The sequence below is a fragment of the Pezoporus flaviventris genome, unplaced genomic scaffold (assembly GCF_033815535.1).
Source record: "Pezoporus flaviventris isolate CSIRO_AGI_PZ_B2104156 unplaced genomic scaffold, CSIRO_AGI_Pfla_v1 ptg000016l, whole genome shotgun sequence".
Lineage (NCBI taxonomy): Eukaryota > Metazoa > Chordata > Aves > Psittaciformes > Psittacidae > Pezoporus > Pezoporus flaviventris.
The window spans coordinates 4,570,028-4,584,341 of NW_026892564.1; the positions used below are offsets into that span (position 1 = coordinate 4,570,028).

At 42.8% G+C, this 14,314-nt stretch overlaps 1 protein-coding gene across 1 annotated transcript; it reads left to right on the forward strand.

Moving 5' to 3' along the window:
- The first annotated feature begins 2,610 nt into the window (after window positions 1-2,610).
- On the forward strand, window positions 2,611-11,244 carry LOC133269860 (uncharacterized protein C12orf50 homolog). Its single transcript, XM_061454523.1, has 10 exons — window positions 2,611-2,799; window positions 4,694-4,847; window positions 5,709-5,786; window positions 5,879-6,022; window positions 6,837-6,914; window positions 7,814-7,936; window positions 8,097-8,297; window positions 9,379-9,468; window positions 10,495-10,568; window positions 11,152-11,244. Exons 1-10 carry the CDS (start codon window positions 2,611-2,613, stop codon window positions 11,242-11,244), a joined length of 1,224 nt encoding a protein of 407 aa, XP_061310507.1.
- Window positions 11,245-14,314: the final 3,070 nt, after the last annotated feature.

Genomic DNA, 14,314 nt, shown 5'->3' on the forward strand with positions numbered 1-14,314 from the left:
ACACCAACTGAGGAATTGCCCCAGCAGGCAACTAAGCCCCACACAGCAGTTTGCTCGCTCGCTCGCTCACTCACTCACTCACTCACTCACTCACTCCCCGCCCCATTGACGTGTGGGAGAAAATCAGGACAACTGAGAGAAAACTCCTCGGTTCACATGAAAACAGTTTAATAGGTAAAGTAAAAGCCACACACACAAGCAAAGCAAAGCAAAGCAAGGACCTCACTCACCACTTCCCATCAGCAGGCAGGTGTTCAGACATCTCCAGAGAAAGTAGTCATCACCACGCCAAACGTTTCCCCCCCCCCTTACTTCTTGTTTTCCCAGTCTGTCCGTAGACTGCCTTTTCCAGATCGGGAAGTCAGAATACTGGTTGGGTCCCTTGAAAGTTTCCCAGTACCATTATCCTGGAGTGACCCCGTTCCTTGCCGTGACCGTTCCCGACACTTAGAAAAAGCAAACGCAACACCTGCGTGAGGACCCGGATGCGCCACCATCCCTTTCGCCAGAGACCTGCAGCCGAACTCCTCGCCACCTCCGTCTCGAACAAACACGGCACCTTCCGCTGCACCGCACCCCCACACCTCACAACCCCCGTTGCCAGCTCTGCGCCGAGCACACACTGCGACTGCGCCTGCGCCGAGCACACACACACACACACACACACACACACACACACACACACACACTGCGACTGCGCCTGCGCCGAGCACACACACACTGCGACTGCGCCTGCGCCTGCGCCTGCGCCGAGCACACACACTGCGACTGCGCCTGCGCCGAGCACACACACACTGCGACTGCGCCTGCGCTGAGCACACACTGCGACTGCGCCTGCGCCGCCCCCGCGGGGCGCCACGGGAAGTGGAGCCCGTTACTGCTTCCCCCGCCAAGCTCTGCGGCACGGCCGTGGGCGCGGTGGGTGAGCTGGGCTGCCCGTGTCCAGCAGCCCGCAGCCTCGGGTCGGTTCCGCCGCCCCGCCCCGCCCGGCCCGGCTGCGGGCCTGGGGCAGCTCCGCTCTCCCCAGCGGCAGCTGCCGCCGGGCCAGGGCCGGCCCGGGAGCCACAGCTGTGCTCGGAGATGGGTCCCGGCGGCCGCGAGGCCGAGGCCGGTCTGAGGCCCCAAGCTGTGGGGACCTCTCCCTCAGGACAGCCGCCTGCTGTCCTTACCCAGGCTCTGCCTCGGCGTACAACCCTTGAGTCTCTGCCGCTTGACTGTGCCTGGACGCCAGGCACTCGCTCACCAAAGCTGCTTTGCCGCTGTGCTCTTTAGCTGCACGGAGGGGAGAACATGCAACGAAAGGCTCGTCGGTCGACACAAGGACACGGACAGAGATCGCTCACCCTTTTCTCTCAGTTTATTGCCAATCGCAGCCGAGCAGGGGCATGAAAAAATAAAAGTCAAATTTCTCAACACCACCTCCTCACCAGTCCCTTCTCCCCTGTTGTCATTGGCCCTGTTGGACACATGGGAAGCTTCCAGCAGCTGCTCCCTGTAGCCCCCAGCTACCACATCTTTGCCACACAAACCCAGGGCAGAATCGGTTCTTCCTGACCAGCCCTGCTTCTGTGCCTCATGTAGGCCCAGCTGCGCAACTACAGAGCTGTGGATAGCCCCTGGCACAGCTGACCTGGCCTTCCTAGGGCTGCTTCTGCCCACTGATGGCTCCTTACTCATGGCCCTCATCTGCTTTCCTGAATTCTCCTTCCCCTGTGTGCCCCAGTCAGTCCTGCCCTGGCACACTAATGTCGTACAGCACCGCTGTGCTCTGCTGACCTGTCCTGTGCGTCTAGTCACCATGCACTGCTGGGCTGGGTTCTTGCGGAGTTTTTCTGATTTGTTTGGTTTTGTGTTGTTTTTCTTTGTGTTTTTCTGTTGCTCCTTCTCCCGTGGAACCGCTGGTCTCATGCACTTCTGATGCTGCTATGAGCCACTGATTCTCTTTCTTGCTGTTTACCTTGTATCCTCCCTCCCGTTTCTTTGGTTTCATCTCTATCCTTATGACTCTCAAAGTAATGGCATTTTTCTCCCTGGGGTCATATCTCCTTTTCTTTTCTGTGCTTCCGTTTGTGTTTTACTACCAAGTTCCCATGATTTGTTCCCACAGTGCACAGAAGCATTCATTTCCAAGTCACTGATGTCAAATATACAGGTTCTTCTTCCCCACAGATATTTTTTATTCAGAGGATGCCTAGCACCTGAATGGGATCAGAGCTGTTCTTTAGGGACACAAGTGTCCGCTGCTCTTTCTGCTGTAGCTGTGGCACTGGACATCATAGAAACAAGAAAAACCAATGAACCCCAGCAGTGTAAGCATTTAACACCTAGCACCCTAGTAGCGGGAAGCAGCAATCCACAGAAAGAGGTGCAGTAAGAAACGTGGGGCACAGGGACTTGGGTTAAAAAAACACTCAAAGAATAAAGTTCATCTTTGTCTTCTCAAAGATTTGTTTCCAAGACCACAGGTTCTACGAGAAGAAGTTGGGTATTATTTAAGCACCACAAGATGGGTTTGTTTCAGTATACGTGAAAGGAATATGGGGTGGGAGAGTAGGAGCCTCTTGGAGATGCTCTGATTTTCCATACTTTGATGAAACGAGATCAAGAAAGATGCTCAAGCGGGACAGGCCACATGCAACCATCATGCTGACGTCACCAACTGGAGGAGCCCTTGACAACCGCAAAACATTCTATGGAACCCAGACTACGGAACACTTGTTGAACATTCTCTACTGGCTAGCAGTTGCTGACGTCAGCTCAGCGAGCCTGCAGAAGGCACCATCTCCTTTGCACACTAGAGTGTGATGGAGGTGAAAATGGACACGAATGGGACAGAATGCTATTTCCAGTTTTATTCCCCCTATGCACAGGTACGTGACGAGAAGAGCTAAAGGTAATCTAAACTATATACAATTTCAACTGGGCGCAGGCAATCAGAGAACACAGAGGTTAGAAATCACACCTATAGACCACTCATCACTTTCTTACTGAGTCAACATAATACTAATTCTGAACAAATAGACCACGTTTATAATTTCTTTTTGGAGCAACTTCCTGAATTACTGTAAAATCTCTTGTTTAAAACAAAGCTCTTCAGAAAGGGATTGTCCTCAAAAAAATTACTTAAATTCCACTGAGTGAAAATCAGGGTGGCCATATGGACACTTGGTTATTGTCCACATTTCATCACTGGGGGATGATTAATTGTCACTAATGGCTGGGAAATTGGCTTTGGCTCCAGACCCCAGAGATTCTCCAGGTATAGGCCAGTTCTCCTGACTACAGTCCAGACGTGGCCTCTTTTCTTTCTAAATGTCTGGCACTGGGTGAAACCGACCTTCAAATACTCTAATATTTTAAAGCGTGTCTTTGTTGCCTTTAAAAACTCACACACAAACTCACTGAGAAACAACAGGTCACCTGGCGTGTATAGCTCTCAGCCTGGATGCGGTTTGTATCCAGGATAGAAACATGAGTTTGCATTTGTCACTGTGACACTGTTATACATGGACTACTGCATCATCTTCCCCATTTATTAAAACCAAAATCTTTTAAAAGAGCAGAGTCACCTTTATGACAGCCACGGGGGTATGGGAAACCAGTGTGAATCTCCAGAAATTTGTTTTCTTCGGGTGCAGATTCTGTCAGTGTGGAAAACCTCTTGGATGCGGTACTGTGCGCCCACTATGAAAATGGAGATAGTTGCATCTGTTCAGTGGATTTAGAGATACGGAAATGCAGGTGGAAAGGAGCAAGTCCCTTCAAAACACATGTTTAAGTCTGAAAACAAAAGTGACTTTCTGCAGCCGAGCTGATGTTTCCAATGGGAACTGGAAAAAAAAAAAAAAAGATTTTTTTTCCAGATTTTTAAGTCCAAGTGTGACAGGTCTGTGCATGGATTACAAGTTCCCAAATGTCTAGGCTTTTGTTTCTTGTCAGGAATCTTTGTGGGGTTTGTTTTTTACTTCTCATTTTCCCACAGACCCATGTACTCGTAATAGTAAGAGAGTAATTGTGTGAGATTTGCCACATGTACGGCAGATTTTATTCAAGATCTCTTTAAATGTTCTGAAATATCAGAATACACTCCCACCAAGTCTTACTTGTATGTGCACAGTAGTTACATCATGTAGTGATCCATTAAGTCCATTTTTACTAGTTCATTTACAGTATCTGAAAACTGTTCCCTCCTGCAGCAGAAGTTAAAGAACATTGCCTGCTTGTGGGAAAGACAACCCTCAGGCTGTGTGAGGATCAGCTGTGCCTTCCATCACAGCAAACCTCGTTATATCAATGGACTTTTTCTGCCACCTACTAACAGTGAGTAAAAATATTTTCTCAACAGATTTTTCATTAGAATTCAGAAAATATCCTTCTACTCTTGTTCTATTGTATAATAAGGGCAAGAAACGTACCATGCCAAGACAGTCAGGCATGATCTGCTATAGCGAGATACTGAAGTCATGGAATGCTTTGGCATTGGAATGCTTTGGCATTGGAATGTTGTTGCAGGAATTTTGCCTATCATGTTACAAATTGTCATAGCTACCAGTGGTATGAAAGATGAAGTCATGAACGGTAGCTTAGATTGCTGAGATCCACAGAGCAGGAATGATTTTTCCTTGGGTATTTGGTAGATTATATCTCTCTAGTACCGATCCTGCTCTTTTCTGCAGATGCGCTATTGCCACAGGCTGACCAAGAAGTGATTCTGCCTCCAGCCCAGTGTCAAGGCTCACACACACGTCCAGGGAATATTGTAATACCAATTCACTCTCCAATGATTATAAACCTCAACGATGAAGAGGATGATGAAGAAGATGATGAAGAGGACGATGAAGAGAACTGTAAGCAAGTTTTTTCTATCCTTTACAAGCAAGTAGAAGGTATTTTGTAAAACATTATAGTGTACTTCTCACTCAACTGATTCATTAGAATGAGCATTATTTGCATGAAAGAGTGGTTGACAAGTTGCTAAAAGAGTTTCCAGCAAATCTCCAAATTATCAGACCTGACAGTCACCAGCTGTGAGTGAGGCATCATTTTCTAATTCCTGTGAAATGCCCAGCTGTATGTTTCAACAGTGGTATAACTCACATTCCTCTTTCTCATTAACTAGACTTTAAAGGGTGATCCCCAATTCAGATAATTTGTGAATTCAACTTATATAATCTCCTCAACTGATTTCCTCAACTCCATAGGCAGTCTCATTACAAAACATTATTCTGACGTCTAGCAAACACAATGCATACCAAGCTCTTTCCTAGCTTACCTGAATGTGTATGTTTATGTACTTAGGTCCTTATGTTTTAAAACTTATTAAATGCGGTTGAACCATTCAGTGAATCTCATTTAGAGATGGCAGATCCATAGGGAAGAGATGAACTGCACATTCCCGGTGAGTGAAAGGAGAGAACAACCTGCTCTAAGGCGCACACTGCAGAAGTTAAAGTACTAATAATTTTAAGTCAACACATGTTATCTTCTTACAAGGCTTGTAACTGCAATTCCCTTGCCCTTGGAAGTACCTAATGTGAAGGAATGATTTCCCTGTCCGGAAGCAGAGGTTGTAATTGGGATGGAAATAAAAAGGAAAACTAAACGCCAAAAACCGTAACCAAGTGAAATTCATTATGTATTTGACTGTTAAGAATTGTTGAAGGTCTTTGTCTAGCTATCCCCTGATCTTTTAAAAATATTTCCCACAGATGTTACTGACTGTGTGCCTAAGACTGCTGAGGATATCGAAGAGGAAAGAGCAATAAAGGAAATATGCTATAAATCTGGTAAGTAGGAAAGGAGTTGTCACGCTTTTCTGAGCAGCCATGCTGCACACACAGTAATCTTTGGGGTATTTTTCCCTCTTGATAATGTTCAGGAGAGTTTTACGGGATTCAGCAGCCTGGCCAACGGCAGTCACCTAACCCTGTGTCACCGTCCCAGGAAACTGAGCTACGGCCCTCGGAAGCTACCCAGTGGGACTTGCAGAAAGCCAAGTACTTTTCATCGCCTCGGACAATGGGTACCACTTTTGAAATTACTCTTACAAGGAGAAACTAGGACACAGTTTGCCCCTCCTCTCCACTTTTTGAACTCAGGACAGTCCTAAGGCGTTTGCAAATATCATAAAAATACTTAGTTTTTCTTCTTATTTGTGTGTATGGGTATCACACAGGTGGTGACTACCTGCATCAATTGTCACTGTAAAAGGTGAAAATGGGCTGCATATTAACCCCAGGAGTACTTTCCTCGGGTACACAACATCAGTTTTTTGTGTAATTGTTCTTCAAAATCACAATTTATGTACTCTAACCATTCTAATGTTAAGAACTGGTTTCAATTTCTCTAGCAGGCTCTCTCTTGTAAACAGGGACAAGAGTCCCTATTTACACTCTGATAGGGCTATTTATTGCACCGTGAGGATGCCAAAGAACGGTAAAAAACAGCTTTCTCAGAGGCATTTTGAACTCTCTGCTGAACCTCTCTGGTGTCTAGAGGATGAGACGTAGTGGTATATTTCAAGAAAAGGACAGATATGTTTCCCCAAAGCTTTTTTTCAGCCAAGTTCTCTGAGGCTTTAGGTTCTGTGATAACAGGCACCTTGAAAATGCCATCAATTTAATGAGGCAGAATTCATACGTATCATACATGAAGAGTGAATCTAAAGGAATGATTTCCCTGTCCGCAAGAAGAGGTTGTAATTGGGAAGGAAATAAAAAGGAAAACTAAGAGCCAAAAAACGTAACCAAGTGAAATTCATTATGTATTTGACTGTTAAGAATTGTTGAAGGTCTTTGTCTAGCTATCTCCTAATCTTTTAAAACTATTTCCCACAGGTGTTTCTCACTGGGTGGATAAGACTGCTGAGGATATCAAAGAGGAAAGAGCAATAAAGGAAATATGCTATAAATCTGGTAAGTAGGAAAGGAGTTGTCACGCTTTTCTGAGCAGCCATGCTGCACACACAGTAAACTTAGGGGTATTTTTCCCTCTTGATAATGTTCAGGAGAGTTTTACGGGATTCAGCAGCCTGACCAACAGCAGTCACCTAACCCTGTGTCACCGTCTCAGGAAAATGAGCTACGGCTCTTTTGATTTTTCTTCACAATCTAAATTTATGTAGTGTAGTTTGAAGCATCCTAAGATTCTTTTCACTGTATAGTATTGACTGACCAATTTTGCAGTCCTAAATTATTCCACAGAATTTGGCAGATTCTTGGTTTTCTCCTTTCTACATTTAAAATGCATCTTGTTAGAATAGTTTCGGTGATTTTTTTCTGGCACATGTTTATATATGTTTAGAGTACAGATGAGAGAAACAGTAAGAAATATCTGGGTTTAAGGCACATCCTTATTTTTCATAAGATACATTCTGAGGAAAGCATAGACAGATTTACCCAAAGCATTTCTTTAATTGAGTTCTCCGAGGCATTAAGTTCTGTGATGACAGGCAGCTTGAAAATACCATCAATTTGGTCAGGTAGGATTCATAACTACCATTCATGGGAAGTGGGAAGCTGAAGAACAAGCAGGTAACTTGGAGCTGGTTCTTTCCTTTGGAGCCAGTGCCTTCTTTACTCTGTGTACAACGGTATTTTCTTGGAGGGCATGAGTGTTATAGCTCAGGTAGTGGAGTTACTCCAGGCAGGATCCAAAGAACAGCCGAAAGAGAGAGAAGAATATAAAAAGGGAGTTGGAAGGCAACTGCACTGAACTCATGACAAGCTCCCAGAGGTGGGAGGAAGCGAATGGCAGTGCCCTTCCCAGTGCTTAAACACCAGCAGCTGAAACATTGTTTCTGGTGCTTTCACAGGTGAAAGCAATACAATTCCTGCAGAATTGAGCAACACAAGTAGAGGAGGAGGAGGGAGTACGGGAAGGAGAGTACCAAAAGCGAGTATTTCCAGAACTGGTTGCAGATCCTTTGAAAATGGAGGTAAGATACTTGAGCGTGGAGTCCTTACGGCTAAACATTACCTCATGAATGACATAACTGTCTATATTTGGACTGGGCTATCCACAAATAAAATGTTTTTTGATTTTAGTCTTGTCTTCCGGCATGACGTCAACATTATTATTTGTTTTTTCCCTTTTAGGAAGCCACACTGCCAGTCCCAAAGTACAGCCCAGTTACCAAACAAATGGTCAAAGTAAAGATGGTGAAACTTCTTCTCTTCCACGTGACAGAGAAACCGGGAGAAAGCCTAACTTCTGTTCTTCAGAACCACGAAGATCAGCATATGTAGTCTACCGTTCTGTCACTGTCACCCAAGAACCAAAGTTCACTGGACCTAGAGGTGAGTTCCTGCTTCAAACGGAGGATTCTTAAAATGCCTCTAATACACCTGCCTGTATTGCGCTACAGTCGATTGTGTCCCTGCAGGTAGAATATGAAGATTTATGGTTAAAGATGGGAAAGAGTAAATTTGATCCAGTGTAACTTTCACAAGTAGGTTGCAGCAGTACACACACAAAGAAATGTAAAGATTTTATGATTGTTTTCATAATTTAGGCTTATGTTTCATCTTCAATAAAAATGTCCTTGGATTTTAATCAAGCTGCTTTTCTTGAATTACATGCAGTGTAAATTTCTGCAATTTATTATTGTTTCTTCACATTATTTCTGTTGGACAGAGCAGTGAGGACATTCTTCCTGCCATTCGTGCAGGATGATATTTTCCATCAACTTCTCTCCGTCTTGCAAATATGCCACTATCCTCCTGATAGAACATACTGTGTCATAAATTTGACAGGATCTGACAGGTGGGATTCCGAGCCCTGTGTCTTCCTGTTTGGATATCTAATTTGGATGTAATCATAATTGTACATCTTTTGCTTTAATTTTCTAATAGAGCTTCACATAATCAAGTACATAATTTGAAGTTTATGTGCCTTTCTCCCTGCCCTGTCCATGATAACTCTGGAAAACTGCTTGTTTCATCTGTCACTTCATAAAAATTAGTAATAAAGTATTTCAATAACCCTAAGTTAAAAAGTCATTTCCTCTAAGCAGGTTTGGTCACCTACCTTAAACCATGTTGAATCTCCATCTCGAGGTGCCTCCAGGTCTTTCCAATGAAGGGAACTTCTTTCATATGGAGAAGATCAATGAGGTTAAGGGGAATGAATTCCCATATCAGTACTCTGTCCCAGGGACTAATAGTTGTGGGGTTTTTCTTTTTGCTTTTAATGTTTGCTTTGATAAAATGTGGACAGATGGGTGCAGAAATTACAGAGAGTTCATTCTTAATGTGAAGACTACATCTTATCAAGCTTCCAGGTTAAAAAAGGATACAGTATGTCTAAAACAAGGTGATCAGCATTATTCTCATAACAACAACCGTTACCATTTTGGTTACTGGGTTGTTTTTTTTTCAGCAGTTCCCGAGCCATCTGTTCGAAAATGCTCCAAAGGAAAGAATGAACCTGGCGAGAATAGGGGATTTGTGACGCAAACAGGAAACTGTGGTAATACTGCAGTGTTGGGTGTAAACTGAATATTTCAGGTTTAGTATGGAAAAAATAATGTGAATTAATGCACTTAGTCTGGAACTAAGAGAAAACGAGGGTACTTAAACATAACATTGCCTTGCATCTAAGTGCATTCACAAGCAGGGATAAAACAGGAGGACTGATTTATGGATTAGTTTCCTCTAAAAGCAACTGATACCTTTTGGAAGATTTTGGGTACAGGAACACGCACTTAGTTAGAGTCCCTGACAACCATGGCAGAGGGTCCTGGGTTCAGCTGTAGCAGTCAGTTTTTCTTAGTATCTGGTGCAGTGCTGTGTTTTTTACTGTCAGCATGGGAACAACATTCATATCACTGATGTTTTTAGTGCTTGCTAAGTAGTGTTTGCTCTGACCAAGGACTTTCTGAGTCTCATGCTCTGCCAGGGAGGAAGGAAAGCTGGGAGGAAGCAGAGACAGGACACCTGACCCAAACTAGCCAAAGGAGTATTCAATACCACAGTACGTCGTGCCTAGTGTGTAAACTGGGGGGAGTTACCCAGAAGGCCCAGATTGTTGCTCGGGTCAGGCTGGGTATCAGTTGTCACATGGTGAGCAGTAGTAGTTTTGTGTTATACCTTAGTTACTGGACTGTTCTTACCTCAATCCATGGGAGTTCCACTTTTTCGATTCTCCTCCTCATCCCTCCGGGAGCTGGGGGAGGAGAAGTGAGCTAGCGGCTGTGTGGTTCTGAGTTACCGGCTGGACTTAAACCACGCCTCGCTTGGGAGGTCCTCAGAGCCTCATGGACAGCCTGCAAGATTACAAAAACTCGTTGAAAAGAGAACTAGAGAGAGAGAGAGTCTGTACTTAATCCTAGCTTCTATTTTAGAGGTGCTACAGGACTCACCTGATGCATTCACGGGTACTTCAGATAACATAGTATTTGTAATAATGTAGTATCTGATTCGCCTGTCAGGCTAAGAAAGTCTTCCCAGAAAGCGCATCTCATATGAGGAAACCATGTCTATGCTCTTCCTACAGACAAATACACTTCAGGATCCTATAATGCACCAACTCCGAGGAAGAGAAATCCACAGGCAAAACCAACCATTCAGGTAACTGCTTGATAGAGATTTTGACCATCTGGTCTCTCCCCACCTGGAAACCAAAATTTCACAGTAGCAAGTTCCCCAACCAAATCCCAAAAGATTCCAGGCAATGCTGAGCAGTCTGAAAGAACGGTTAAGAGTTGTATGGATTTGCAGACGTGAAATTTGGGCTGTAGAACTAACCCATGATTCCTAATTTTGTACAGTATTACTGATCTGAAGGCAAAAAGTGCCTTTAAAGTGAGGAGCTACAGGAGGGGGTGTGGCTTGTAGCACTGGACAAAGCACAGCAGAGACACTTGCATGAGTGTGGTCTATTTGTCTCTGACTGCTTGTGAAGCATCTCCAACAGCCGAACGTTGATCAGCCACGGTCCTAATTCATGAAAGGAATCGGGCTAGTAAACATCCACAGGATGCCCCGAGGGCCTAAAATTAATAGATTTTACAGCTGAGCAGAAAGCAGAGATGACAACTTGACCTTGTCTCCTGTGTTGACGGTTTACTGCTTAAACTGCTTCTGAAAGAGCGTATAGTTTTGCCATAGGAAATTATGCACAAAATGTTCTGTGTTTGTCTTTTGACAACAGCACCAAGAAGACATGGAAGTGAACCGAAAAGGAAAACGATGTGAAGACAGGAGGGGGATGAATAAAGTACTTGAATTCACAAGAAAAATCTGAATTGAAATAAGGAAATTCTCAAATGGAAAAACCAAAGATGATAATATTGCAAATTCAGATAATAAGATGCAGGAAGTACATGTGATTTGTCAAAACTGTTCAGAAACTTTGAAAGTGTGCCCTGAATTGTCACGTATAAAGTTAATAAATATATTCAAGAAGTTTAATCTGTTACAAAAGTTTGTTCTGTGAATTGATTTTTGCAAAGCTTTTTAATGCATCATTAGTCTTGTGAATAAAAGCAATTAGTTTTACTTAGCAATTGCAGAGGACTTAATGTTAATCGCAACAATACTGCATTCCAGAAAGTAGCTGTTTTGGTGAGAAACCCAGATTCTTAGATGGTTTGTTTAGTGGTTTGGCTGATGTTTTGGGGCTCAGTCAGAGTTTAATCTTGAGATTTTGCCATTTTAGCAGAGCAGCAGAACTGTGGACATCATTGTAGTACATGATGCCTTGCAGCAATATTTTATATTTGTATATATAAATATATAAATATATTTACATTTTAAAATGACGAGGAATGAAATTAATTTCTCTATGATGCCTGTGCAAACTCCACTCTTCTCACTGATTTATTAGCAGCACCTTGGCAAACACAGGGCCTACAGTCAGGATTGCTGAAGTGTAGCTTAGAATGGCTTGGCCATGAGAGGAATACTTGTCTGATCATGGATTGTTGTGGAACCAGATCCTCATTGCAATATCTATTGCTTTTTTACTGGATCTTCCTTCAGAGAAATTGCGGATACAGTTCTCTTTAGTTGTTACTTGCTCAAGGTGGCAGGTCACAGATAGTACAAAACACCTCATCATTGTACAATAAATACACAGTTCAACAATATATTAACAGTTCCTGTGAGGTGTTTACTATTCTTGGCTGGTATCAAAGGAACAGTAAGGGATCAGTGGGTTGTATGATCAAATCTTCATGTAAGATTTTCCTATAACACCTTCCAAGATCCACTAACATAATAAAAGTACATGCATGTTTTTCAGATCACAGATGAATTCGCTCTTATGCTCCTTAATCCCCTTCTGCCTGGTTGTCTCTACCATTAGGGCCTCAAGGAGGAGCCAAAGGATCTTGGGGGTATTCATCATTTCATGCAGTGAGGTCCTAAAGACTGCATTTCTGTTTTCATATACCCGCTGCATGACAAATCACCCACACTGGTTTAAACTAACAGTACTTGAAAGTAAGTTCTGAGATAATATGCCAAAGATCAGAGTCGGAGGGCTACTGCAAGAGAGTTGAATTTACCCGAGTATTCTGTATGCATGTGCATTATCTGCTTCTGAACTGAAAGAAGAGGAAAGTTATTTATTGCTTTCACCTTACACATGTTAAAGTATGCTACACTTTTTCTAGATGGTACTTCTAACAGCACATCAGACGTCTAGAATAGGGGAATCATCTTAAATAGTAAATGGATTTACAAAGGTACCACCTGTACTTTATTATAGTTTGCAAAGATTCCAGCCAGAGATCCTATGTTCCTGAATAAACATAACAGCTGAATTGAAATCACTAAGTCCCAGCATCTCAGCAGCACTGGTATTTTAAATAAGATGTTCATTAATTAAGGTAGCAAAGTCCATCTCTAGTCAACATCCAAATATGAAAAAATTTGTTGTTGTAAAATAAAATGAAACTTCCCCAGGAATTATAAAGATTGCTTAAAAACGAAGGATTTTTACAATATCCTTCTAATGAGACATTTGCTTATAAAATATTCCTTGTGTAGCAATGCTTTATGTAAATTCATACATTTATTTTTAAAAAAGGCTGTCGATTATTTAACTATCTCTGCAGTCACTAGGGGTCAGTGCAGCCACAGGAGTGGGCTAGAACAACGCCCAGGACCGAATTTTAATTAGCGTGAGCTTCATTCCAGCTCTTCAGAGCTTAAGCCTCCCTGCAGTGTTCTGTAATAGCTTTAAGTTAAGAGAAAAGGGTGGGGTAGGCTTGTTATGCTTCCTAATTCAGGGGAGCGGTACAACAACCTGTAATTAAAGTTACTAAATGGCTATTTTTAGTCTCTTAAAACACAGGCATGATGTCACCCTACTTCTCCCTCTTCCTACAGGCCTTCCAAAAGGTGTTTGTGTTACCTATTGATCTGGGCAGCCCTCACCACAGCTTCTTCTCAAGGAAATAGTCTTTCAAAATAGGTGTTCATAGACTGAGAGCCTCCTTTAACCTTTCCAGTCTGGAAACCTTTTAGATGATTGTATATATCTTTTCACGTTCTGGTTTTTGGTTTGGTTTTGGTTTTACAGGTGAAGATAATAATAGAAACATTGCTATGATATTTAGTATTTGAGACACCTGTTATGCGTCAAACACAAGGGAATTTCTCCTGCTTCTTTCCTCTTTTTGAATTACTAAGAAAAAGGTAATTAGGCATAACTAAATATTTAAATTTATGTACTGTTTGAGAAGGTGAAGTGAACAGCCAAGACTTCACTTTGTTTAAGAGCACATATACAAAATGCACTCGTTTTGGACAAAAGCAAAGCAATGTCTTTCAAGGTTGGTGTCCTTGTTGTTGCTGTTCCTACGTGATGAAGTTTTATTAATGGATTTCCACTGTAAGGATAAATATGCTGCTTACACCTTCACAACTCCTTCTGCCCCCCAGGAGAATCTGCAGATCAGATCTTGAAGATTGTTCTGCCTTACAGGAGTATGCACCAAGCACAACGTAATCTGACATGACCCATGGTAATTCTATTATTTCAACACAATTATTCCTGTTCTTAAATCCAAGTGTATTTTGAGTGATCACAGCAGAGTGACCTCCAAGGTTTTCATTGCAGCACACATTGCAGCCTGCCAAATTGGTATTGCTCTTGGAGATAAATGAAAGTATGTAATGCAGCAAGACTTTAATTTTCGAAGCAAAATTTGCAGAGTGGGCAAATATAGTAGAGGATTGCAGGAGGAGCAATAAATTATGGAAAAGTGGCAATCAGTTGCAAGTTAGATAAAACATGCTTTGAACCAGCTTTTTCAGTTGGTAGGTGACAATCAAAACCTTTGTTCTTTTGGCATAGGGAGAACCTG